At 35.6% G+C, this 25,591-nt stretch overlaps 1 protein-coding gene across 1 annotated transcript; it reads left to right on the top strand.

The window, feature by feature from the left end:
• Window positions 1-11,288: 11,288 nt before the first annotated feature.
• Window positions 11,289-21,057, top strand: LOC112273264 (uncharacterized). Its single transcript, XM_024501790.3, has 20 exons — window positions 11,289-12,296; window positions 12,515-12,625; window positions 12,828-12,884; window positions 13,065-13,138; window positions 13,323-13,422; window positions 13,687-13,772; window positions 13,996-14,099; window positions 14,270-14,373; window positions 14,480-14,533; window positions 14,963-15,018; window positions 15,407-15,445; window positions 15,775-15,922; window positions 16,132-16,319; window positions 16,436-16,503; window positions 17,031-17,103; window positions 17,305-17,366; window positions 17,557-18,527; window positions 18,718-19,086; window positions 19,591-19,898; window positions 20,237-21,057. Exons 1-20 carry the CDS (start codon window positions 12,171-12,173, stop codon window positions 20,526-20,528), a joined length of 3,390 nt encoding a protein of 1,129 aa, XP_024357558.1. The 5' UTR covers window positions 11,289-12,170; the 3' UTR covers window positions 20,529-21,057.
• The last annotated feature ends 4,534 nt before the right edge of the window (window positions 21,058-25,591 follow it).

Here is a 25,591-nt window from a genome sequence, read left to right as displayed (position 1 = left end):
ATGATTGAGAGATCCTATCAATCATCTTTGAAGAGAATAAAGATCAAAGTATGTGGCAAATACAATTCATCACTTCACAGATTTCTTAAATATATGATAATCGCTCATCGTGGAACTCATTTCTAAAAGAGGGGGGTAATGTCACGGACATATGCATATAAGAGAATAATTATATATATAAATAAGTAGAAGTAAGTAAAAATAGATAAAAATAAATTAATTCTATAATATTATCACAGACACAGAAATACAAGCTCGAGATCTAATAAGAAGTTCAAGAAGAATTGGCAAGAACTAGATTAATCACATGAATACAAGAACAATACTAGAGAGATGAACTAGAGCTCCAAGAGATGTGTTGTCGAGACTGAAGAACTCTTCAGTCACGATTCTAATATATACTCCTATTTAGGAAGCTTTTCAAATGACTTCTACCAACTAGGAAGCTTCTTAAGCAACTTCCACCAACTAAGAAGCTTCTCAAGCAACTTCTACCAACTAGGAAGCTTCTCAAGCAACTTCCACCAAATAAGAAGCTTCTCAAGTAACTTCCACCAACTAAAAAACTTTTAGAAGGTTCCAGAGACTTGCTTCTAGAAGGTTCTAAGGACTATGTCCCTAACATCACCCCCTCTTTTAGCTTTGAGGTCTCTGAGAAGCAATATTATTGTTAACCAATACCAACACAAGAAAATAAAGATCTGTCACATAATGTCTGCTATGAACTCCAACTGTTGTTTACGAGGCAAGTGGTTCATCAGCCCTTGAAGCCAACGATAGTGGCCCACGCCTTCGACTTCTGACCAAGCATGAACTTCCGTGTCCTCATTATGAAATTGTCCTGCAAACATGCCTTTTGGCTGACCATCATAAGCAGGCTTGGACTCAAATACAATCACCAGTGATCAGTTACTCGGTATCCTCCGTCGTCATCGTGGTATAGGCGGTTTTTCATCTCGGGGTCGCCTTCGTGAACTAGTCTGTTGAGATAATCTGACTAGCATAGTATCTATCTCTTGGCTATCCATATCAGAAGGCTATTGAAAAAATTTTACTTTATCAACTACGAGTTTTGGTGGTGCTCTCCTGCTTTCTTATATTCTTGAGTGAGCAAGCTTCAAAAGGAAGCTATCGTCAAATCGGCTTAGGTTTATGAGGATGTTGTTGATGAAACTCCTATACCTTTTGTGGCGCATTGGCAAGATTTTAAGCTGCTTCCCACATTCGCTCATTAATGTCATAGTCGCACCAATGAACAAGATACTCCAACTTGCCCCACCTTTGTCGTGAATTCAATACCTTTTTGACCTCGTATTTCTCGTGGTTCTTCATCTCAATACTAGGTGGCGAACATTGCACTCTTCCAGGAAAAGACGACTCTCGATAAGGCTCCAACACAGAAACATGAAAGATTGGATGTACCTTCATAGAAGCAGGTAATTCTTGATGGTACGCCACTGGATTGATTTGCTTCTGGATGATAAATGGTCCCAATCTTCGATAGTCCAACTTATCACATAGTTGCTTGGTCTTGATATTTCGTCGAAGAAGCCATGCTTTATTTCTAATTTTGAAAGTAGGTGCTTGATTCCAAAATCTATCTGTAGACACCTTGTAGGATTCTTGAGCAGATTGTAATTGAAGCTTCAACATATTTTGAAGCTTTGATAGTTGTTTCGCAAATCTTTCAGCTACTGGATTGTTATTTGTTGGCAGACTCAATAAATCAAGCTTCGGATGATACCCATAGTTGGAAAAGAATGGTGTGTATTAAGTCAACGCATGGAGGGTGTTGTTATATGCAAACTCGGCTAGCGACAGATATGCGGTCCAATCGTCTTATTGATAGTTGATACTGCATCATAAGTATTGTTCTAAGACTTGGTTCATCTGTTCCGTTTGGCCATCAGTTTGGGGATGGAAAGTCGAAGAAAGCTTGATATCCACCTTCAGTATCTCAAAAAGAGATCTCCAAAACTTTGATACGAACTAGGTTCCTTGATCTGATAAGATATCATCTGGTAGTCCATGATATCGATACACATTATCGAGAAAGAGCCTTGCTGTGACTTCACTGGACAATGTCTTTTTGCAAGGAACAAAGTGCGTCATCTTTGTAAGCCGATCTACCACGACAAAGATGCTGTCAAATGAGTTCGATGATGGCAGGTCCATGATGAAGTCTATGGAAACTGAAGACCATGGTCGACATGGAATCGGTAATGGTTGTAGAAGTCAATAAGGGCAATGTTGAGGATTCTTGGATCTTAAACAAATATCGCAGGAGAGGACAAAATCTTTCACATCCTTCCACATTTGGGACCACCAAAAATCTCGAGAAATAAGCTCCAAGGTCTTGTTGAATCCAAAATGTCCCGCAGCTGGAAAATCCTAGCGAGATTGAAGAATTCGGAGTCGTACTAGTCCTTTTGGAATATACAACCGCTCCTCAAAGTATAAAAGATCTCTTTCCACCATGAACTTTTCGTCATTACTACGTTGCTTGATATCAATGGCTACTAGATCTTCAATGGTTACGGCATGTACTTGGTTCAAGAAGTCAGCATCAATTGGCACAATAGTAGCGCAAAGCTGAAATTGCTCGGGCTTCAACAACGTCATACATTATTGATCAAACGCTGCTTCTCTAGCCTTTGGTACAAGATATGATCTCCTCGATAAGGCATCAGATAATCCTTGTTGCTTTCTAGGTGGATAAGTGATAATAAAATCAAATCTAGATAGGAACATACTCCACCGAGCTTGACATCGATTTAGAACTCGAGCCGACATGAAATACTCCAAATTCTTGTGATCTTTGTATACGATCACTAGGTGTGCCGCTCCTTCAAGAAAGTGATGCCATTCTTGGAAAGAATCCACTATAGCAAGAAGTTCCTTATTGTGGATCTCATAATTGATTTCAACAGCACAGAACTTTCAAAAATAAAATGCAACCAGATGGAGCTTCTTGTCTTCTCTCATTTGTGAAAGTACAGCTCGCAAAGCAAAATCCGAAGCATCAGCTTCTAAATAAAAGGCCTTTGTAAAGTCTGGATGTACCAAGATTGGAGCCGTAGTAAATACCGTCTTCAGGTCTTGAAACACCTTCTTTGCTAGAGGTCTCCATTCCAGCTTATCCTTGCATGTCAATCAAGTGAGAGGAGCAGCAACTTGAGAGTAATTCTTGATGAAGGTTCGATAGAAGTTAGCAAAGCCAAGAAAGCATTGTACGTCTCTAATCGTCTTCAGAACCTCCCAAGACATGATTGCTTCCACCTTCTTGGGATCCATCTTCAAGCCTTCCATAGTCGCAACGAACCCCAAAAACTCCATCTCTATTTGGTGAAATAAATACTTTTCCAACTTAGCATATAGTCCTTGCTTGCATAGTTTCTCCAAGATCAAACGAACGTGCTTTTCATCCTCTTCCTCATTTTTGGAGAATATCAGAATATCATCCAAGTAGATGACAATAAAATCATCAAGGTGCTTCCAAAAAATATCATTCATCATATGTTGGAAGTCTGCTGGAGCATTGGTCAGACCAAAGGGCATGACATTATATTCAAAATGGCCATACCTTGTACGGAATGTTGTCTTCCACTCATCTCCTTCCTTGATTCGTACGAGGTTGTAAGCTCCCCTTAGATCAATTTTTGTGAAGATCCTTGCACGTCCATGTTATTCTAAGAAACCAGAAATCAAGGGTAATGGATAACGATTCTTCTTCGTTATCTTGTTGAGGCCTTGATAGTCCACGCACATCCGCAACGAGCCATCTTTCTTCTTCGTAAATAAGATGGGTGCCTCAACTGACGATTTTGAATGACGGATGAAGTTCTTGGCTAGATTCTCATCGATGTATTTCCGCAACTCTGTCAACTCCGTCTATGATAGATTGTAGATTGGGCCAAAAGACGGTTGTGCTCCTTCCTGCAAGTCTATGGCACAATCATATGGTCGGTGTTCCGGTAGCATGTCGGCATTCTTCTTTTGAAACTGGTCTTTAAAATCCTTATATTGCTCCAGTATACTTGCTGTCGAGATCTTCTCCCCAGTAGTTGGAGCCACATAAATGACAAATGGTGTGCCTTTAATTGGATGATCTTACAAACGCTCTTGCTCCAATGAATAAGAATTTCTCTATTTGAGGTTTTCTACTAGGCTTGCTCTTGGATGATTTTGTGGGAAAGGTCATCTTCTGCAACCTCTAATCTATGGATGGGTTATGCTTTTCTAACCAGGAAAGACCAAGAATAATAGGATTTGATGGAGTTCTAATAATATTGAAAATAATATGGCTACTATGGCCCTTAAACGTCACTTCTATAGGTTCTGATTCATAGGTGATACTACCAGACAATAAAGGTCGCCCATCTATGACCTCAACGTGAACAGATTTGGATTTTTGTACTAAAGAGATCTTATGACGCTTCGCAAATTCTTCGTCTAAGAAACAAGCAGATGCTCTTGAATCTAATAATGCTAAGGTTCTCAATTTTTGAGGGCCAATAAAGAAAGGAATTGTAAATCAAAGGGCAAGTTGAGCGGAAAGAAAGGAACCTGATTGTTGCTGTGATATTTCACTGTCCAGTCGTACGGTTCCTATTATAGCTAGGCATCCTCATTTTCCTGAACAAACGCGCTCCTAGTCGTGACAATGCGTCGATTTTGCTTCTTGAGGCAGTTTCCAACTTTGTGGCCTTCTTCACCACAATATAAGCATAGACCTTCCTCCATACGTCGCTTTTTTTCTTCTAGAGTAAGAGATTTGACATGTACCACATCAATTTGCATGTCTTTTATCTCTGAATGTGAATTCACGCTGCTTACGGACATAGTTGAGGCGTGACGAACTATATGTTGTCTTGAGCGTTGGTCTTGGCGACGTTGGAATAGGCGATTATCGTACTTCAGAGCTTGGCTAATAGCTTCGTTGAGCGTTCGCGGATTAGGAAGAGTTAGTAGCAAATCCTTCACATTGTCGCTTAAATCCCAATAGAATTGACTCATCAATGCTTCTTCGTTCCAATTGATGTCGCATGCTAGTTGCCTGAAATTCGATGCATAGATTGATGTAGAGCGCATTCCTTGTCGTAGTGATCTGATCTTTGTTGTAGCCCATCGAACCTTGTTTTGTTCACCAAATACTTTTGCAAACGCCTCCAAAAAGGTTTCAAAGTTGTTTAGTATGGATGATCGTTTCTCAAACAAAGGAGCAAACCATGATAGAGCTTGCCCTGTAAGTAAGGTTCTAACAAGCCCAACATGTGACTCCTCCTTTGGATAGCGTTCGGGCTATAAAACTGTTATCAACCTAATTTGATTGACAAATCCTCGAAACTTGGAAGGCGTGCCATTGAACTTATCCAAAAGGCTAACTTGAGGCTCCTTATGTTGTAGAACTAATGGTGCTTGTTGGACCAGAGGCAAAGTTGCTTCTCGAAGTGTAGAAGTTTGAGGCTGGTGCAACCTAGATTGTGCCATCCTAGTTGCTCCATCATTATGAAGCCTTGCCACGACTCCTTCAATCTCTACAGTTCTTTGCGATAACGTAGCGAGGGCATTCATGATAGCATCCAACTTGGACTCTGAACTTTTTGTCATAGTAATGTCTTGGCCTCCAGCCATTCTAAGAGAAGGACAAAAATGACTCTACAAGAAGACAATATTGGTTTAGAGGAGGATACTCCGCAACCTCTAAAACGCCTTAAGAGCTTCAAAAAAAGGGGTAATCCACTCTCTCTAAGAAGAATAAGACTCCAATATTGTAATAAAAGAAGTATCAGTTTAGAGGAGGATAATCCGCAACCTCTAAAATGCTAGTACACCTTCAAGCAGAGGGATAATCGATACTCTAACGAGGAAGAAATTAGCTCTGATATCTGAGGTGAGTGAAGTCTCGACAAACTGTCACGGACATAGAAATATAGGCTCGAGATCTAACAAGAAGTTCAAGAAGAATTGACAAGAACTAGATTAATCAGATGAATACAAGAACAATACCAGAGAGGTGAGCTAGAGCTCTAAGAGATGTGTTGTCGAGATTGAAGAACTCTTCAGTCTCGATTCCAATATATACTCCTATTTAGGAAGCTTCTCAAGCAACTTCTACCAACTAGGAAGCTTCTCAAACGACTTCCACCAACTAGGAAGCTTCTCAAGCAACTTCCACCAATTAGGAAGCTTTTTAAGCGACTTCCACCAACTAAGAAGCTTCTCAAGCAACTTCCACCAACTAAGAAGCTTCTCAAGCAACTTTTACCAAATAGGAAGCTTCTCAAGTAACTTCCACCAACTAGAAAACTTCTAGAAGGTTTTAGAGATTTGCTTCTAGAAGGTTCTAAGGACTATGTCCCTAATAAATATTTACTATAAAAGCTTCTTAAAAGCTTCATAGATAGTGCTTTGACTTTATAGCTGTCTTTAATTGACTTTTTGGATTTGAAACATGATCAACAAGTTGGCCATGTTCTACATATGTTGTTAGCTTGAAGACCAAGTTAACTATATGGCCCATATGTAGAAAAAATTGCCTTGTAAGTGAAGGCATGTGTCCTACAAAGTCAACACATATTGGAGGTCCTATAGAACATCGCCATGTAGCTCCTAGTTAGATAGTATATATAGAGAAAAGAGTGAAGCCTTCTTCACTCTTGTCAACTCATTTCTTGCTTCTAGTCTAGTTTCAAGGGTCTCTAGTTGTCTTGTCTTTTGGCAATAGCCATTCTAGTTTCTTTCTTAATATACATATTGAATTATTTTTATTTTTTCATCTTTTTTTGATAGAAGTCTCACTTGTTTATTTATTTTTATCAAGTTCTTATCCTTGATAATAGAATATTAATTTTTGAATTAAATATAGATATTAAAAATATAATATCATATGTTTTAGATTCACAAATCCACTAGCCATTTTTCAACATCTCATGAATGACATTTTTTATGAGTTTCTTCATGATTTTGTTGTCTGCTATGTAGACAATATTATAATCTACTCTAAGAATAAAGATGAGAAATTTTATATTTATTGTGTATTATAAAAACTTTAAGATGTAAGATATTATGTAAAGATAAAAAAGTGTATATTCTACACTACTCAAGTTGACTTCTTATGTTATATTATTTCCAATAAAAGACTAATAATAGATTTGAAAAAAGTCCAAACTATCATAGATTGAAAGATTTTTAGAATAATAAGAGATATGCAATATTTTTTGAATTTTAACGGTTATTACAAGAGCTTCATCAATAACTATTTTTAAGTTGGAGCTCTATTTATATGTTTGACTTGTAAAGGTAAACTTGAGTGGAGTAAAGTAGCCAAAGCATTATTTGATGTTTTAAAGAAAAAATTTATTTTTTCACTAATTTTATATTATATTGACTTTTTTAAGGTATTTTTTATAAAAATAAATACATCAGACTTTGCCTTGAATGTACTATTGTCACAAATGGAAGCACATGATAAACTCTATTTAATAGCTTTTCATTCTATAAAATTTGTAGCAATAGAGATCAACTAAAAAATTTACAAAAAAAACTACTTGAAATTATGGATTCCTTTTAAGAATGGTGTCATTATCTATAAGATGCTTTCAATCTAATCACCATGTCTACAAATTACAATAACCTAGAATATTTTGTATCAATATAGATATTGAATCATTGCCAAATTTGTTGAAGTATTTTATGATTAAGATTTAATTATACAATCATATTGAATTATAGAAAACAAGAAGGCTTATCAGACACATTTTCTATACATTCTTATCTTGGATCTAAAGAAGGAGATGGAACTTTTCATTAATAAAGAATAATTTTCTTAAAATCAAAGTATTTTCACCTTCGAATAATAAAATAAATATTAATTGTTGATTCAACCTTTTTCAAAAAAATCCAATCAAGTATTTCTTTTAATCTTCTTATTCATGATATCAAGAAAACTTCCTTTAAATCTCATGATACTTCCAAGTTTCAATTCAAAAACAACCTATTCTATTTTGAAGGTCACCTATAGGTTTTAAAAGCAAAAGTATGTTTATGTATTCTTCAAGCACATCACAACTTTCTAGTCGCAAGACATTTAAGATACAATAAGACTTTGAAGCTTATACTTAAAGGTTTTTGATAGCCATAAATGTAAAATACTGTAAAAGACTTTGTACAGTCATGTAACATTTGTTTAAGATCAAAAACTCCTTGTTATCAATTCTTTAAACTTCTCCAACCACTACTTATATTAAAACAACTATAGTCTTTTATTTCTATAGATTTTATTATAGATCTTCAAAGTTCAAGTTCATATGATCTCTACATTTGTGATTATAGATCGCTTCATCAAAATGTCACATTTTGTATTATGTACAAAATTTATTTCAAGTAAAGAAACAACTAAGATTTTCTTTGACAATATCTATTGCTATTATGAATTGTCAGAAGGTATTATATTAGATAGAAGAACACCATTTGTATCAAGATTTTGAAGAACCCTTTTTAAAATATTGAAGGTGGTCATAAAATTATCTTCGCTCTCTCATCATCAAATTGATGGATAAACAAGTGAACCATGTTTTGTAGCAATATTTGAGGTGTACAATCAACTATCTTTAAGATGATTGGACAACTTTGTTAATATTGGCAAAATTTACATACAATAACTTAGTACATTCTTCTATTCAAAAAATACCTTTCTTTGTCATTTATGGTTATTATCCATAATTTGATATTTTTTACTTTTAAAACGTTAATATTTCTCAAGTGGAAGATTTTATAAATCATTTGTTAAAGCTATATGCAACAATAAAGACACGAGTAAAGAAAGCTCGAGAATGACAAAAAATTAATGCAAATGCCTATTGCAAAGAACAATCACAATTCAACATGAATGACAAGCTTTGATTACTTTGTCATAATATCAAAACTAATTGTTCTTGTGACAAGTTAAACTATTATAGGTTTGGACCTTTTTTTATTTGAAAACAGATCAATCTTGTTGCTTATTAATTACGTCTACCAAAGTCTATGAAGATCCATGTCGTATTCTATATGTATCTTCTTGAGCCATATAAAACAATGAATATCTTGAAAAGAAGAAAAATGCCACTTCTTCCTTTTGAAATAGATCATAATCAAGAGTTTGAGGTAGAAAAATTCTTAAATTCAAAGTTGACAGAAATAAGTTAAAATATCTTGGAATATCTTGGTATCACAACCTAAAAAAAGATTCTCAATATTTGGTGATTTTATTAGAGGTAAAAATGACTTTTAATAATATTTCAAATGTTTTATTTGAAAGAAGTTATGAAAGCCTCAACAATAATCAAATAACATGATAGTCTTTCTATCTTAATATGAGACACTATCAATGGCTAAGAAGACCTATTGTTAGGGACATAATCCTTATAACCTTCTAGAGACAAGTTTCTAGAACCTTCTAGAAGCAAGTCTTTAGAACCTTCTAGAAGCAAGTCTTTAGAACCTTCTAGAAGCAAGTCTTTAGAACCTTCTAGAAGCTTCTTAATTGGTAGAAGCTATTAGAGACATAGTCTTTAGAACCTTCTAGAGATAAGTTTCTAGAACCTTCTAGAAGCAAGTCTCTGGAACCTTCTAGAAGCTTCCTAGTTGATAGAAGTTGCTTGAGAAGCTTCTTAAATAGAAGTATATATTGGAATCGAGGCTGAAGAGTTCTTCAGTCTCGACAATACATCTCTTGGAGCTCACCTCTCTGGTATTGTTCTCATTTGATTAATCTAGTTCTTGCCAGTTCTTCCTAAACTTCTTGTTAGATCTCGAGTCTGTATTTCTGTGTCCGTGACACCTATCAACCATCTTTAAAGAAAATAAAGATCAGAGTATATAACATATATAATTTGCCACATCTTGGATTTTCTTAACATATAATAACCGCTTTTTGTAGAATTCATTTCTAGAAAAGAAAATAATGTCATCGATATATATATATATATATATATATATGTACTTTATCAATCATCTACACGATTAAATAGAAGTAAATAAAAGTAAATTAATTTCATAATACCTTCTAAAGAAGCTGCCTAAAAGCTTCATACATCCTATTTTGATTTTACACATGTTTGTAGTTAATTGGTAGATTAAAAACTTACTCAACAAATTAGCCACATGTCATACATGTTGATAGCTTATAGAAAAAGCTAATTATATGCACACATAGAGAACTTGCCTTACAAGATAAGACATATATTTAACAAAGTCAATATATGTTGGGAGGTCCTACAGAACATTATTATGTAGCTCCTAGTTAAAGAGTATATATTGAAGAAAGAGTGAAGCCTTCTTCACTCTTACAAATGCCTTTTAGACTTTAGTCTTGTTTCAAGATTTTCTAGTCTTCTTGTCTTTGATTATAGCCATTCTAGTTCAATATATTACCATCTTTGAGTGACTTTCTAATCTTTTTGAGTGATACAAGAGTATATTGAGTTTTTTTCTTTTAAGATTCATATCCTTGATACTTAAAAAAGTATAATCATTTGTTAATTTTGCAACCATTGGTTGTTTAGTGATTCAAAATTTTATCATTTATTATATTCATAGAATTCTTAAAACAAATCATTACTCAAAATGTTTTATTATTATTTTGTCAAATATTTCATGGATATTTTTAATTTAATATTAAAGAGATTTGTACTTTGTTAGATATAACATGAAAAAGAAAAAACCATATTAAGTATATGTCTATTTACTTGTAAAAGGCTTCAAGTTTTGAGGTCCATTCATTCTATATAAATTTTTGACAAAGAAAATAGTTAAATAGAAACCATTTTTTTACATTGTGCATAATAATTACTACAATTAAAGCATGGTTTTCAATTCGTTGTAATTGACTTATACATGTACAAATATAGTATAAGTGAAAATATTATGGAATGTCTTTATGTAATACATAGTTAAACAAACCCTAATTTATATTGACAAAAGTGGCCAATGCAACATTAATATTTATTATTATCAGGGATTCTCACCAACAGGGCTCACATGGAAAACTTTCCCGCGGAAAATCTTGCCAAAGCAAACGATCTCTGTCCAGAGTCAAGGCCTATCACCACGTGTATTCCTCCACGATACGCCTCTTGGCACCATCCCGGGTTGGAGACATCGGCGAGATTCCGGACCCGCACCCGTCCTCCTCCCATTCGCCACCCACCCCCTCAGTCGGATGCCGCATCTCTTCTCCTGCTCCGACCGCTGGACGCCGCTTGCAGTGAGACCAATGAATCTCACCTCGACTCATAGGGTTAATCTTTTGATCCTCCGTTGTTTGCTTGATTCTTGTCTATGTGTTTTGTTGCATTGTAATTCTCGTGCAGTTGTCGTTCTCCCGCTATCTTAAGCTTGTCAAGATTCTGAAACATTGTTTTGTTTCTGTTCGATTTGCGGACGCTCGGCTTCGGAGCTCGACATTGCGCGCGACCACTGTATGTCAAATGCTTCAGAGCTGCGGGCAGCTGCTTCGGTGTTTAGCTTTGGTCGGTTGTTTGATGGAAGGAAGTCTTAGGGATTGTGCTGCTGCTTAGCGAGAGAGAGAGAGAGAGAGAGAGAGAGAGAGAGGGAGAGAGAGAGTCGGATGTGTTTGGGATCGCATGCACTGGTGGAGTTTGTTTGCGCGAAGCTTTGACCGAGCATCGGGTTGTTTGAGGTGGAGTGGCGGAGTTCGATGGTGTTGAAGCTGGTTGTTGAGGAGAGCAGTTATTGCAGCTCGAGGGTGAAGTTTTTTTAATTGAGTTTTCGTGGAGATTTGGAGGATTGAGCGATGTTGAAATGAGTTGCGTGGAATGTTAAGGTGGATTTGGGATGACACCATCAACGTAGGATTTGGATCGGTTACTAGAGAAATTTGGATTCAGGACTGAGGATGGAGACAGTGCGTGGTAGCTAGAACAGAGTTTCATGAGAAGCTGGAGATGTAACTTTATCGGTGGATTGTAGAGCGTCCCATAGTTATTCGGACTCTGAGAAAGTATATTCCTCTGAAGAAGATGCAGTTCGGAGTTCCTCGGGGATCTTGCACAGCGTAGAAAAATGTATCAGATGGAATATTGAGCAGCGGTTTCTGAAGATGCTGCTGTAGCTGGAGATAGGATATACAGTCTGAGAACAGGGGGTAAACGTGCAGTAGTGAAGCCATGTCTTCTCATGAGAACTCCCATGATGGTTCTCAGGCGTCGTTAAATAGCGGTGTTAAGCCGCGACATCATCGTCAACCATCATGGCCGATTTCAGATTACGTTCAGAAACCTACATTAGCGTTGGTAAGTGTATTGCTTCAAATGCGAAGCGAACCTCTGGCGATGTTTCGAATTTCTCCGATGTTGTGAAGTTTTTCTCGCATCGACGTATTACTTGCGTCAATGACTCTGCCTGCATAGCTTCTGGCAATCGGAGTTTTGTTACTTGATCGTGTTTCACTCTCATACTTGTAGAAGATGATCATTTTGATCAGCTAGCGATTCTCATTCTTTCCTGGCAGCTGGAAGATGATCCTGGAGCTCCGCCCCATCAGGCATGGCGACGTAAACTCAATAGCCATGCGGAAGTATTGAAGGAGTTTCGAGTTACCTTCATGGAGGGTTTTAAAATGGTACCATTTCTGTCAAATTTTGGATAAGTACTCGTGTTGTTTTCGCTGCCATTTGTGTAAGAAAAGGCGACCATTTCTCATGCCTCGACGAATACCTTTCCCTGCAATCCAGAAAAGTAGTATTGCTTATTGATTTTTGTAACACAGACCTTGTCGTTCTTGGTGATTTTCTCCTCTAAACATCTCATGAGGTCTGGTGCAGCTTCGCTTGGGGATGCGGATGTGGACATATGTTCAATCAGAAAAATCCGAGGGTCGGGTAACTCCTTCAACTCTTTTCTCAACCTGTGATGGAAGGAACTTCAGTTACTTCAATGTATTTCCATAGATATTTCACCGCGTAGGTTATCTTGGTTGTCTGTAGTGTTGAAAAGAAGTAAATGTAGGATCTAAACTCAACTATTGTTCGAGAGGTTAACACTGGGGTTTTCGAATGCAGCTTCCGCCGATAGACCCTTTTCGACGAGAGACCAAGCCCTCAGCTTGCCATGGTGTACCGTGTGGCGGAATGGGGTGAGTTTGGCCGGGGTTTTATTTGGGATCCTATTTCAAGCATGTGCATTGACTACACTACGTGGATTGAATTTTTTAGCCCCCAAGCTGATAGCATTGTATGAAAATATGAAGTGCGGTCCTATACATATTTTTATATTACTCGCGCACTGAAATTCGTTGAATAAACCGTGTGAGCCTGCAGTGGTGGAAGCATTGGTCGTGGATTTCGTGGAGAGTTCAGGCGATGGCAAATAGTCCCGGGTGTTTGCGACGAGGCTCCCGTGCTAGCTAACCAGTTCTCGGTACATGTTTCGCTCGTTAAAAGTTCAAGACGCACATGCTTGTTTGAGGAAAAATAGTTGGCTTTTCTTAGTAGAGGATTTGTTTTTGCTGTCTTCAGTGGTCGATCCTGGTTTAAAAACGCTCATCATTAGTTTTTGTGTCGTCTCAGGTTATAATATCCAGATTTAAGTGTATTCTGACCGAAAGTGTTAATCTTTGTCTTCATTACAGAAATGCTTGTAGTTTTCGATTTTTAAGCAGGAAGTTCTCTTCTGTGGGAGCAGGTGTTCGTTAGGAGACGTAAAGAGAGTGGAGGTGAAAAGGCAGTCTCTTCCGTCCTTTACCCAGGAAGGCCTCGTGAGCTCAAAGGGTGAGGTCATAAAGTCTGTGGCGAGTATTTGACTCAATTCAATGTTGGCAGCTTTGTGCCTGGCATTGAATTTTACAAACAAGATTTGAGGAAAATGTAGCACAAGAGAAGGTTTAATTGTTTTTTCGTGGAGGTCTTCTTATTGATGTACCAAAAAGTTGTTGAAGTGACGAGCTCGTGTTTAACCGCCTCTTAATTGGTAATTTTACATTGATGTACACAGGCTTAAAAACGATGAAAATGGAATATCATCATGGGATTGGAAACTCGATGGTCAAAACACCACATATCATGCTCTCTTTCCTCGAGCCTGGACAATTTATGAAGGTAGGTATACATGAGAAAATAAGTTTTCTTTCTACTAGAGTTTCTGGCGTTTTTCTTCAAACTTCTTTGACCTATATGATTTTTTTCGAAAGTAGTCATGTTATATATATATATATATATATTAATCTTCTTGGATTGAACTGACCCTTTTAACTAATTTCGTCATGCAGGTGAACCCGATCCTGCATTGAAAATTTCTTGCCGGCAAATTTCTCCTTTCATTCCTCACAACTACAAAGAAAGCAGCTATCCCGCATGTGTATTCTCCTACGTGGTTAGTTGCTATTTTACTTCTTCGAATGTACATGTTTGTACTTTGATCCAGATCGACGTTGTTTGCTATTACTGTTGTAGCTCAAACATTTGTGTTTGTCTTGCAGGCTGTCAACACTGGAAAAGAGGTCGCAGATGTTAACCTTCTCTTTACATGGGCGGTAAGAAACCTCCGAGTTAATGCATAATCCTTAGACCCTGAAGGAACCAGGTAGCTCATTAGCTTTGACAGAGTTATTCGTTAATTGTACCCAAAAATCACAGAACTTTTTATAAATAGATAAGATTTTTGGCGTGGTATTTCGAGTCATTTCATACTGAAAGAGTCCTTTTCTGTATGTAACTATTCTCTTTGTATTCCGATGTCATGTTGGTAGCACATAATTGAATGGGTTTGTAAAATAAAGAATTGTAATGTTTTGATATCTGTAATGCTGCCATGTGTGACCACTGCACATCGCCATAAATAATGACAACATTTCTAAATTTTGTGTGAGTGATATCGTTTAAGCTATAAATTATGTTGCTCTACTAATAAATCTAGATGTACTTGTGACCATTAATGCGATGATGTGTTGGTTTGTGTGTAGAATTCTATTGGAAGTACTACTGGTTCAACAGGGGGTCATATCAACGAGACTTTCACGTAAGTAGAATGATATGTCAAGGGGTATACCATTCTTGAAACCTGTTCAGTGTGTGATGTGTCTTCTGTTTTGATAGTATTAAAATGTATGGTTTTGCACTTAGCAATCGTCGTGGATACGAAAGGATTGCTGTGTGGTACGTACAAGAGATGAAGTCATTGTTCTCTTTGTTTTACCAGACGATCTGATGAACTCGAATATACAATGTAGACTTTACCTGAGTTACATCTACTAGATTTCGATGACAAAGATTCCGGAATCTTTCCAGTTAATATAGCACTTTTAAGGATTATATAGTAAGTCCTTAAATGCACCAACATAACTTACGTTTAACTTTTAGAATTTGATTGATTGCTTCTAACAGCTTTTGTTCTGCTGGGGATGTAGAGAGCGTGATGGAGTACGTGGTGTAGTTCTTAATCACAAGTAAGTCGACATCCTCTAGGTTTCAAACCATGCATTTTGTTATAACCATGCATTTTGTTATAACCATGCATTTCAATAAAATAAATTGAAATGGAAACTAAGAAACATACTTTCGAATTACGTACATAGCAGTGCTTGCATGTTTTTCCTTAATTGAAAGGATGTAATTTCACAATGACCGTGACTGCATTTATTGTTTATATATGATTTTTTTAACAGTTCCTTTAGCAATCAATTAAGATTCGTGCATCACATTTCTTCGCTTAAGAATGGCTAGATTATTAAATAAACTTTAATTCTAATGCCAGAGCCAATTTTAAATTTGACAGGACATCTGTAAAAGGAGGTCAACCACTCACATTTGCAATCGCTGCTAAGCAGAGTCCAGATGTTTCCTTGTCTGCGTGCCCATGTTTTCAAGTTTCAGGTGAAGGTCAGAGCATTACAGCAAAAGATCTGTGGGGTAGAATGAAAGAAGTAAGTTTCACACTTATGCATGGTCAATGTAGTTCAACAGTAAGAAATGACCAAGTTGAAATGAAGTTGTGTACGATTTTAGATTTCACATGGTTTGCATGATTGAAGTAATATGTGACGGTGTATTACTTCAGTGATTTACTTCGATTACGATTCTTAATATTTTGTCTAAAAGGCTATTGACATTTATTCTGTTCCTTTTCTTGCAGCATGGACGCCTAGAGGTGGATGACTGGAATACTATCAATACCTCATTACCATCAAAGCCAGGTTCTGTTATTGGTGCAGCTATAGCTGCTCATGTAGTTATTCCGCCTAATGAGAAGCGAACGATTGATTTTGTGTTGGCATGGGACTCTCCTACTGTGAAGTTCTTGAAAGGAAGATCTTATCTTCGGTAAGCATGGTTGAATAGATTTATTTCTGTTATTTTGGCATTCAAGAAAGCGGGTTAATTAGCTTAGAAAGTGATAAATAGTTTCTACAGCTAAGGTAAAAAGTTGATGTCCGCAGGCGTTATACGACATTTTATGATGCTGATGGAAATGCAGCGCCCAGAATCGCTCATAATGCTCTTTGTGGTAAGCGCTCACTTAATGTTACACACTATGACATTTAACTATTAAATGATAAGTTGAGTAGTAAGCTGAACCTTTAGTGGTAGGGAGATGTAAGTACCTACTTTTCTGCAGTTTGGCTATGCTATCATCTTGGTCCATGATTTTTCGTTTATTTTCGTTTTAGGTATGCAATATTTTTTCTATTTTCTCATTTCTTTTTCCTCCTCTTCTTTTGACTACTTTTTTCATTTTTTGTTGTTATTGGAGGCGGGTCTGTTATAGACTGTGTTGAACTTTCCTCTAGTGCCTGGGTTGTTATTGGGCATCTACCTCAACCTTCGTTCGTCTTTCTATGTTCATGAAATAGTAATCCCTTATCAGATAGTTGTCTTCAAAAAGTTTTCAAGTCATGGAAACTACGAGTTTTATTTTAGTTTGTTTTGTTTTGGTTGTTTTGGTTATAGTCTGGTTTTTATTTTGCTGATTTTTTAAAACAAACCTCCATTTTCTTTAGCACATAACGCACTTCAACGCATTTCGTGTCTCAGGTTATCGTTTGTGGGAGGAGGAAATTGAAAAATGGCAGCGCCCTATCCTAGAGGATGAAAAGCTACCGGAATGGTGAGTTTATAGCGTGTAACAAAAGGCGTTAGTCATTCTCAGGACAATATGCATATCTTAACTGAACGGAAATCATCTTAACCAGAGCTAAACTACGCTAATGTAGTCTTAGAGAACTAGTTACCAGTATTGTTCATGGTTTAATAATTGCTTTGATTTTAGAAGGTGCTACATTTGGACGTTAATTTACGTTTTCAACAGGTATCGAGTGACATTATTCAACGAGCTATACTATCTTGTCGCAGGAGGAACTGTTTGGACTGGTCAGCTTCTTGCTGCTATCGCGTTTCTTGTTAAGCAAGCTATATAATAAATTGAATGGTGGTACAAAATGTATCAAAATTTGTTTCCCTAGGCTAGTTTCAAGTTTTTAAGGTGTTCAATATTGAGCGATCTCCTTCTTAATTTGAAACAGTGTTTTAAAAAGCTAACTGTCAGGGAACAACCTTACAGATGGTGGACCTCCAAGCGAAGGCAAGTCGGAGCTATCTGCAGCCAGCTCTGCAAATACTTCGGCCCCTGGTTCTCCTCTCCATGGTGATTTATCGTTAGGTGGTAAGGTTGTTCCTTTTTCGACACGTCGAGATATTGATTTAGCTGCTCTTAGACGTGACTGTAAAGACGGAGATGTGGTTGCTGCTCTTGAAGGGAGCAACAAGTCATCATTTAACAGTAGTTTAGAACGAACTGCAGCGTCCGAAGTTAATGCACCAGCATCAGCTGAGCCACCCGCTCTTCCTACTCCTGTTCAGCACCAGCAGTTTGAGGTAGAGAATAAAGGAACCCGGAATTCTAGTTTATCCATGGACCCGACAGAGCAAGATATTTCTGATAAACTGGTTGCTGAATTTCAACACGTTCAGGGGTTTCCTTTGAATGGAACAACAATCTATGACAATGATTCCGACACTCAAAGCGATGGTATGGAATCCATCTCAGAAAATCATACTCTAGAGTCATCCCTTCCACGCAAAGAAGAACTTGCTTTGCAGGACACAGCTGAGACTAAGATACTGAAAGCTATGCAGGAATCAATGGGTGATTTTCGACGCACATCTTTAGGACTTCCTTCCGGTTTGGCATTGCTGCAAGCAGAAGAAGAGAATGTTGGTCAATTCCTTTACTTGGAGGGTATAGAGTATATTATGTGGAACACTTATGATGTTCACTTTTATGCATCATTTGCACTTTTGTCGCTTTTTCCTAAGTTGGAATTAGCAATTCAAAGAGATTTCGCGGCAGGCTGTCTTGCTCATGATCCTAGGAGGACGAAATTTATGGCTGGTGGGAAAAAAGGTATAAAGAAAGTTTTTGGATCAGTGCCACATGATTTGGGACAACATGATCCATGGGCGGAGGTCAATGCTTACAACATACATGATACAAGCAGATGGAAGGATCTGAACGCTAAGTTTGTTTTGCAGGTTAGTACACTTGCTTGAGCTGTTTCTTCTTAAGTTTTTAATGACACTCATTTTAGATTTGATCTTTAATGAATCTCACTGAGAATGTGCCTTTGAGTTTGATAATTCAATTAGACACAGGGATCAAGAGCTATTTAACTATCATGAACCTGAAAGACCATTTTACGTATCGCTTTTTCTCTGCACACAGGTATATAGAGACGTAGTTGCAACTGGCGACAAAGTTTTTGCTAAAGCAGTCTGGCCCGCTGTCTATGCTGCCATGGCATACCTCGACCAATTCGATCGTGACCGAGATGGACTTATTGAGAACGATGGCTTTCCTGATCAAACCTATGATACATGGACTGTGCATGGTGTGAGTGCATACTGTGGGGGGCTCTGGATTGCTGCTCTACAAGCTGCTGAAGCCATGGCTGTCTTGCTTGAAGAGAAGAATGCTGCTCGATATTTCCAGTCAAAGTTTATTCAAGCAAGAGAAGCTTATCTTAAAAAATTATGGAACGGGTCCTATTTTAGTTATGACAGTGGCAACAGTTCTAACAGCAAATCAATTCAGGTGAGTAAAACTTGTATTTTGTCTGAGTCACTGTTATGTCAACAGTTCACGTTGTTGGACCAGTTTATGAAAGGGTTTTATTCGAAAGGTGTAGTAGGATAAGAGCAGAAGGATGTTAAGGTGGACGTCAAGAGTAAAACGATGCAAAATTGTTATCTCGAGGCTCACGAGTTTGCAATTGAACTTAACATCGTCAGATCACAAATATTTTTGCATACGTCTCAAATTCCTTCAGTAGCTGGTCACTTCCTATGTCTTGGCATGATCGCAGTTATCATTTGGTTTGCATTGTGATTTCCTTCTTCGTTTCGCAAGTTTTTACAAATTTTTAATGTGAGTTTGAACGAGTGAAACTAATTCCATCATCTGAATTCTTTTTGTTCAGTGGAATCCTTTCGTCTTCTCTCCTTGTCTGCACGGACTGAGTATTTAATAGTCTAAATGTTGCAACTAGGGAATTTTGTACATTTTAAATGTGTTTGTTCATATCAATGCTGTGTGCAGGCTGACCAAATGGCAGGTCAGTGGTACGCATGGGCTTCAGGTCTTCCGCCTCTATTTGATGATGCGAAAGCACGTAGCGCCTTGCAAAAAATCTTTGATTTTAACGTCATGAAAGTGAAAAATGGACACCTTGGGGCTGTTAATGGGATGCACCCAAATGGCAAGGTAGACGAAACCTGTATGCAGTCTCGCGAAGTTTGGACGGGTGTGACGTACGCATTAGCTGCTGCTATGATTCATGAGGGAATGCTTGACCAAGCATTCCGTGCAGCTGAGGGTGTCTTCATCGCTGGCTGGTCTGACCTTGGGTATGCAATTACTTACCATTGTTATTTGGGGTTTATCTTGACCTACATTGGCATTTATTGGTTTTCATTAGCACACGTATTTGCATTTTTGCTAATCATGACTTCCTAGTAAAAAAGGGCTTGCAATCAGTTCCTTTGGTCGTTTTCCAGAAATCCCAATCCATCATCTTTATCCTCTATTTCGCTTCCAAGTGTAGAGTAGGTTCTGTGTGTCTGCTAGTCACTTTTGACGCCGCTTTCCCTTTCCGCACCGTATAGAGGATTCTATTCTGTAGCTTGTGTTATGCCGTGAGCCATGTCTCCTCATTTGCGTCCTCCTCTTTCTGCCTCTGTTGCAGGTATTGGTTTCAAACTCCGGAGGCATGGACAATGGATGGATATTTTCGCTCTTTGGCGTATATGCGGCCTTTGGCTATCTGGGCGATGCAGTGGGCAATTGATCCGCCTGAGACTATTGCAAACGCTCCTCGTATTCCTACTGTTGATCGACTTCCTTCTGAGTGTGATACTTCTGGATTTTCGTCAATGCAATCCACTCTTCGCAATCCTCTGCCGCAACTAAGGCCATTCCGAAGAGCCTACAACTTTCTTCGTGGCAAAGGGAAACCTAATTCCAAGGCTTCACAATAAATGTAGATTTTTTTTAATTTCTCCTTCGGTAATTTATCCTTACCTGGTGCAGAAGCAGCCATTATTATGGTGCAGCTCCTATTGCCAGCGAGGTCTATATGAAGAGTGAGCCAGGTATTATTTGTCCTTGTACTGTCCAGTAGAGCGCTAAGCCTTTACTTGATATTACATGAAAGCTGATGATCCTCAGATACTTTATTAGTTGTTTCTGCTCATAAAAAGCTTGAAGCTAGTGTTTTGAGAATCTTGTGCATCTGTTCATGCACTTGATTCAGTCCAGAAAAATCCTGGTTGGGCAAAAGTAGTGATTGTTCTGCATGTATTAACATCAAACAGGCTAGTTAGTGTCCTTGAATAATTGGTTTGAAATGATTTGGAACGATTGATATTACTCGTAGTGAAATATATGTTTTATAGTGAACAGAAACGACAAGTAAAGAGGTTGGCCTGCGAATGTATTGCATGCTGCCCTCTGTATTCTGCTGTAAATTTTAACATCTCTCGTTGCAACTCTTTTCTGTTAAAATAACAGTCTATTTCCACCTTGTGACTTTTTTTTTTTTTTTTTTTTTTTTTTTTAGGACATTTGTAGGCCTTTAAGATAGGAAAAGTAGCTTAATTCAGTATTTATTTGTTCTCAACTAATTATAATATGTTTTAAACTTGTAGTCTTAACATCATTTAATAAACTTGTAGACAACATGTTATTGAGTTTTAAATGCAAGGTTGCTCCTTTTGTATAGCTCCATTATATACAAAAACTAAAGTCTTTTCCATTAATGTTTTTTATTAATACAAATTTAAATCACATGTTACATAATATAGAACAAGTTGGACAATGTCCTACAATAGAAAGATATGTCCGTAGATTTCAAAAAAATTATTCATATTAATGTGTAAATATTGTACAATATTGTCATTTCTTCTTTTTGTAGTTTTTTTTTAAAGCAAATCATTACATATTTCAAAAGCAGTAATTATTACAATTATCTATCCTTGATTCTAAATTCAACAATAGAAATATTGGTGTTTTGTTGATTTTGTGTATATAACAATCTTTTATAAAAAAAAAATGTGATTAAATGAAGTTCTTGTCCTATATACAAATACATTGGAAGTATATAATGCACATAAAAGGTTAATAAGGTTCTAAAATTATCATAAGTTCATTTTTGAGCCTTTATTACATCATTTAATAACAACATTTGATATTTTAGATGGCACTTATAAATGCATCATGTAGTCATTTATTTCAACTATTTAAACTAAAATATTAAATAAATTAACAATTATAATTTTTTTGAAATGCTATTTAATATTTATGTATTTTAATTTTAAACTAAAATATTAAATAATCTATTTTATTATTAAAAAACTAAAATTTAATATCTCATTTAATTTTTTTGAAACCATTGATAATTGTCTACCAAAAAAACTACTATTTATTATAGATATATATATGTATTCTAAGAAGTACCTATATGATTAGATAGAAACTTGGTCAACAAGTTAATCACATGTTGATAGCTTGTAGGATAAGCTAACTATGTGGCACACATATAAAAAACTTGCCTTGCAAGTTAAGATATATGTCTTACAAAGTCAACACATTTTGGAGGTCCTATAGGATATTGCCTTGTAGCTCCTAGTTAAGAGTATATATAGACTGATGAGAGAAGTCTTCTTCACTCCTGTTAATTCTTTTTTAGTCCTTAATCTTCTTTTAAGACTTTCTAGTCTGCTTATTTTTGGCAATAGCTATTTTAATTTAATATTATATTATCTTTGAATGACTTTCTAGTTTTTATTAGTAACCTAAGAGTATATTGAGGATTTCTTTCTTCAAGATTCATGTCCTTGATAGTTTGACAAGTATATTAATTTATTATTTTTGTCTTGTTTTAGAAGTGAGTGGATTACTTCACTTCTATTGTTGTGTTTTGAAGATTGCGGACTACCCACCTTTAAATAAAAAATCTTGTTTTCTAATACCAAAATTTTCCTAAAAGAGAGTGGATTATCCCTCTTTGTAAAATATTTCATTTCATATAAAAGGTTGCGGATTATCTTATTCTAATTTAATTTTTTAAATTTGTTTGAATTGTCTATAGAAGAAAAGATTATGAATGCTACTCTGAGTGAATGTGAGAATAGATTTGCAACTATTGCAGAACTTTATGAGCTTGTCAACACTCTAAGTGTTGTAATCTCATGTATTTTTAAGAAGAATCATGGAGGTACAATTTCTATGCCTATGGAAGAAGTTTACAATCTACAGCAAGAAATTGTGTAATTGAAGGAAGTAAGTAGATTGACCTTACAACAAGTCAAGCTCTATCTAAGGTTGCATCTTTTCCAATCCTTTGATGGACTTATTTAAGTCAGATTCGTAGGTGCACTTCTATCAAGAAGTGTTCTCTTTTGATTTATTTTTTTAATGAAAAAATATTCGCGATTCTTTTATGATTTGAATTCATTCCTAGAAGTGTTTATAGCCTCACTCAAAGAAAGTGATTGAGAAAGAGTAGTAGATACCAAGTTCTTATCTTTACAAGAAGAATCACAATTAGCCAACATATATGCTACTAAATTCCAAAACCTTGCTGGTGACGTGGATTGGAATGACAAAGCCTTTATCAATAAATTTTGATATGGGTTGAAGGATAATATCAAAGATTTGTTATTGACAATATCAAAGGTAGAAACTTTAGAATAATTTATTGCTCAAGCCATTACATGTGATAATCAAATATTTGAAAGACATCAAGAATAAAGACTTTGTTGGAGTAAAATAAGTCAAATAATGTCAACAGCTCTCAAGTTTTAAGAAACTTATTCATTAAGGCCAAAACTATTCCAAATTTATATAATATGTTTTAAATTCCTCACGAAGTAGAAAAATACTTGATGATGTTAAGAAGGCTTATGCTTATATTATGGAGAAGCTAAATACATTATTCAATATTGTCTAAAGAAACAATAAAATCACAAAATGAGAAGCATAGTTGCTAAAGAAGACTATGTATTGGAAAACGAGTTTTTCTAACTACGATAGGGATCTTGGGCTAAAATTTGCATAATTCCTAATAAAGGTCTTATTCTCTCTTCAGATCTTTCATCTTTTTTTACAATAGAAGTTTATTTTAGATCAAAAAATCACAAAGTCTTAGCTTTGTTAGATTCAAGAGCTTCAACCTATTTTATAGACAAAGATTTTTTCAAAAAACAAGAGATATTGTTAGTCAAGAAAACTAAACCTATACATGTAGAAGTCATAGATGGTTGTTTGTTATCTTTTGGAAATGTTATACATGAGACTATTTCTTTAGATATAGCAATTAAAGATCATAATAGTATAGTAATATTTAATGTAATAAGATTGCATTCCAATTTGATTATTTTAGAATTATCTTGGTTAGAAAAATATAATCCTCAATTTTTCTCGTGACCTTAATTTTTTTTGTAGTTTAATTTAAAATTTCATTAGTCAAATAGAAATACATAAGTCTAGTACATCCAAATCCTTACTTGTAGCTACAAGAACTTTCATGCATGTCACAAAAGAAGGATCATCTTTTACTATATTTGCTATATTTGCTATGCCCATTTCTGATGGTAGAAAGACATCAAGCAATATTCCTAGCCATTATTAAAATTTCCAAGTCTTTTTTGAAAAAAAAAATATAAATATTCTTTCAAAGCATTGTCCTTATGATTATTCCATTAATCTTCATGAAGGAGCTAAATCGCCATTTGGAGCAATGTATAGCCTATCACAAAATAAATTGGCTCCATTAAAGGATTATATTGATGAAAACTTAGCTAAGAATTTTATACACCATTTTAAATCTCTAGCTAGGGCTCCTATCTTATTTGTAAAGAAAAAAATTGATCTCTATAAATGTGTGTGAACTATTAAGGATTGAATAAAATTACCATCAACAATAAGTATCATCTATCTTTAATTTTAAGACTTTTTGATCAACTCAATCAAACAAAGATCTATACAAAAATAGATCTATATGGAGCATATAATTTGGTATGCATTAAAGAAGGGGATGAATAAAAAATTACATTTCAAACCAAGTATGGATATTTTGAATGTAATGTCATACCTTTTGGATTCACAAATACACTAGTTACTTTTTAACATTTAATGAATATTATCTTTTATAAGTTTTTTGATGATTTTTTTTATTTATATGATATCTTAATCTATTTATAGAATAAGAAAAAATATGAAATTTAAGTTCGTCATGTATTACAAAAACTTAGAGATGTAGAATTATATGTTAAATCAAAAAAATGTGTATTCTACACTACTCAAGTTGACTTCCTAGGATACATTATTTTCAACATAGGACTAATGATGGATTCAAAGAAAGTCCAAACTATCATGGATTGAAAGATTCTAAGAACAACAAGATACATGTAATATTTTTTGGACTTTACCAATTATTATCAGATCTTCATCAAGAATTTTTTTCAAGTTGCAACCCTACTTACTGTCAAGGATATGAACTGGAAGAAGATGCATAAACTTGAAAAATATGTGTTAAAAGAAAAGTGACAAAATAGAAATAAAATAATATGTATATTAAAAGAAAAATAAAATGGCTATTATCAAAAGAGAAAGAAACAAGAGACTCTTGAATCTCGACTAGAAGCAAGAAAGAAATTGACAAGACTGAAGAAGGCTTCATTCTTACTTCTATATATACTATCTATCTAAGATCTATGTGGCGACATTCTATAGAACCTCCAAAAATGTGTTGACTTTATAATATACATATATTGACTTGTGATGTAAGTTTTTTATATGGTCGTTATATAATTAGCTTGTTCTACAATCTATCAATACGTATATCACATAAATAGCTTGTTGACCAAGTTTCTAACTTACCAATCAACTACAATCATATGTAAAATAAAAATAATATCTAGGAAGCTTTTAGGAAGCTTTTCTACAAGGTATTATAAAATTAATCTACTTTTATCCATATATATATATATATATCTCTATGACATTATCCTCCTTTTTAAGGACGAGTTCTACAAGGAAC

Source organism: Physcomitrium patens, chromosome 20, assembly GCF_059467195.1.
Source record: "Physcomitrium patens ecotype Gransden chromosome 20, ASM5946719v1, whole genome shotgun sequence".
NCBI classification, from domain to species: domain Eukaryota; kingdom Viridiplantae; phylum Streptophyta; class Bryopsida; order Funariales; family Funariaceae; genus Physcomitrium; species Physcomitrium patens.
This window is presented reverse-complemented; position numbering and strand designations above follow the sequence as displayed.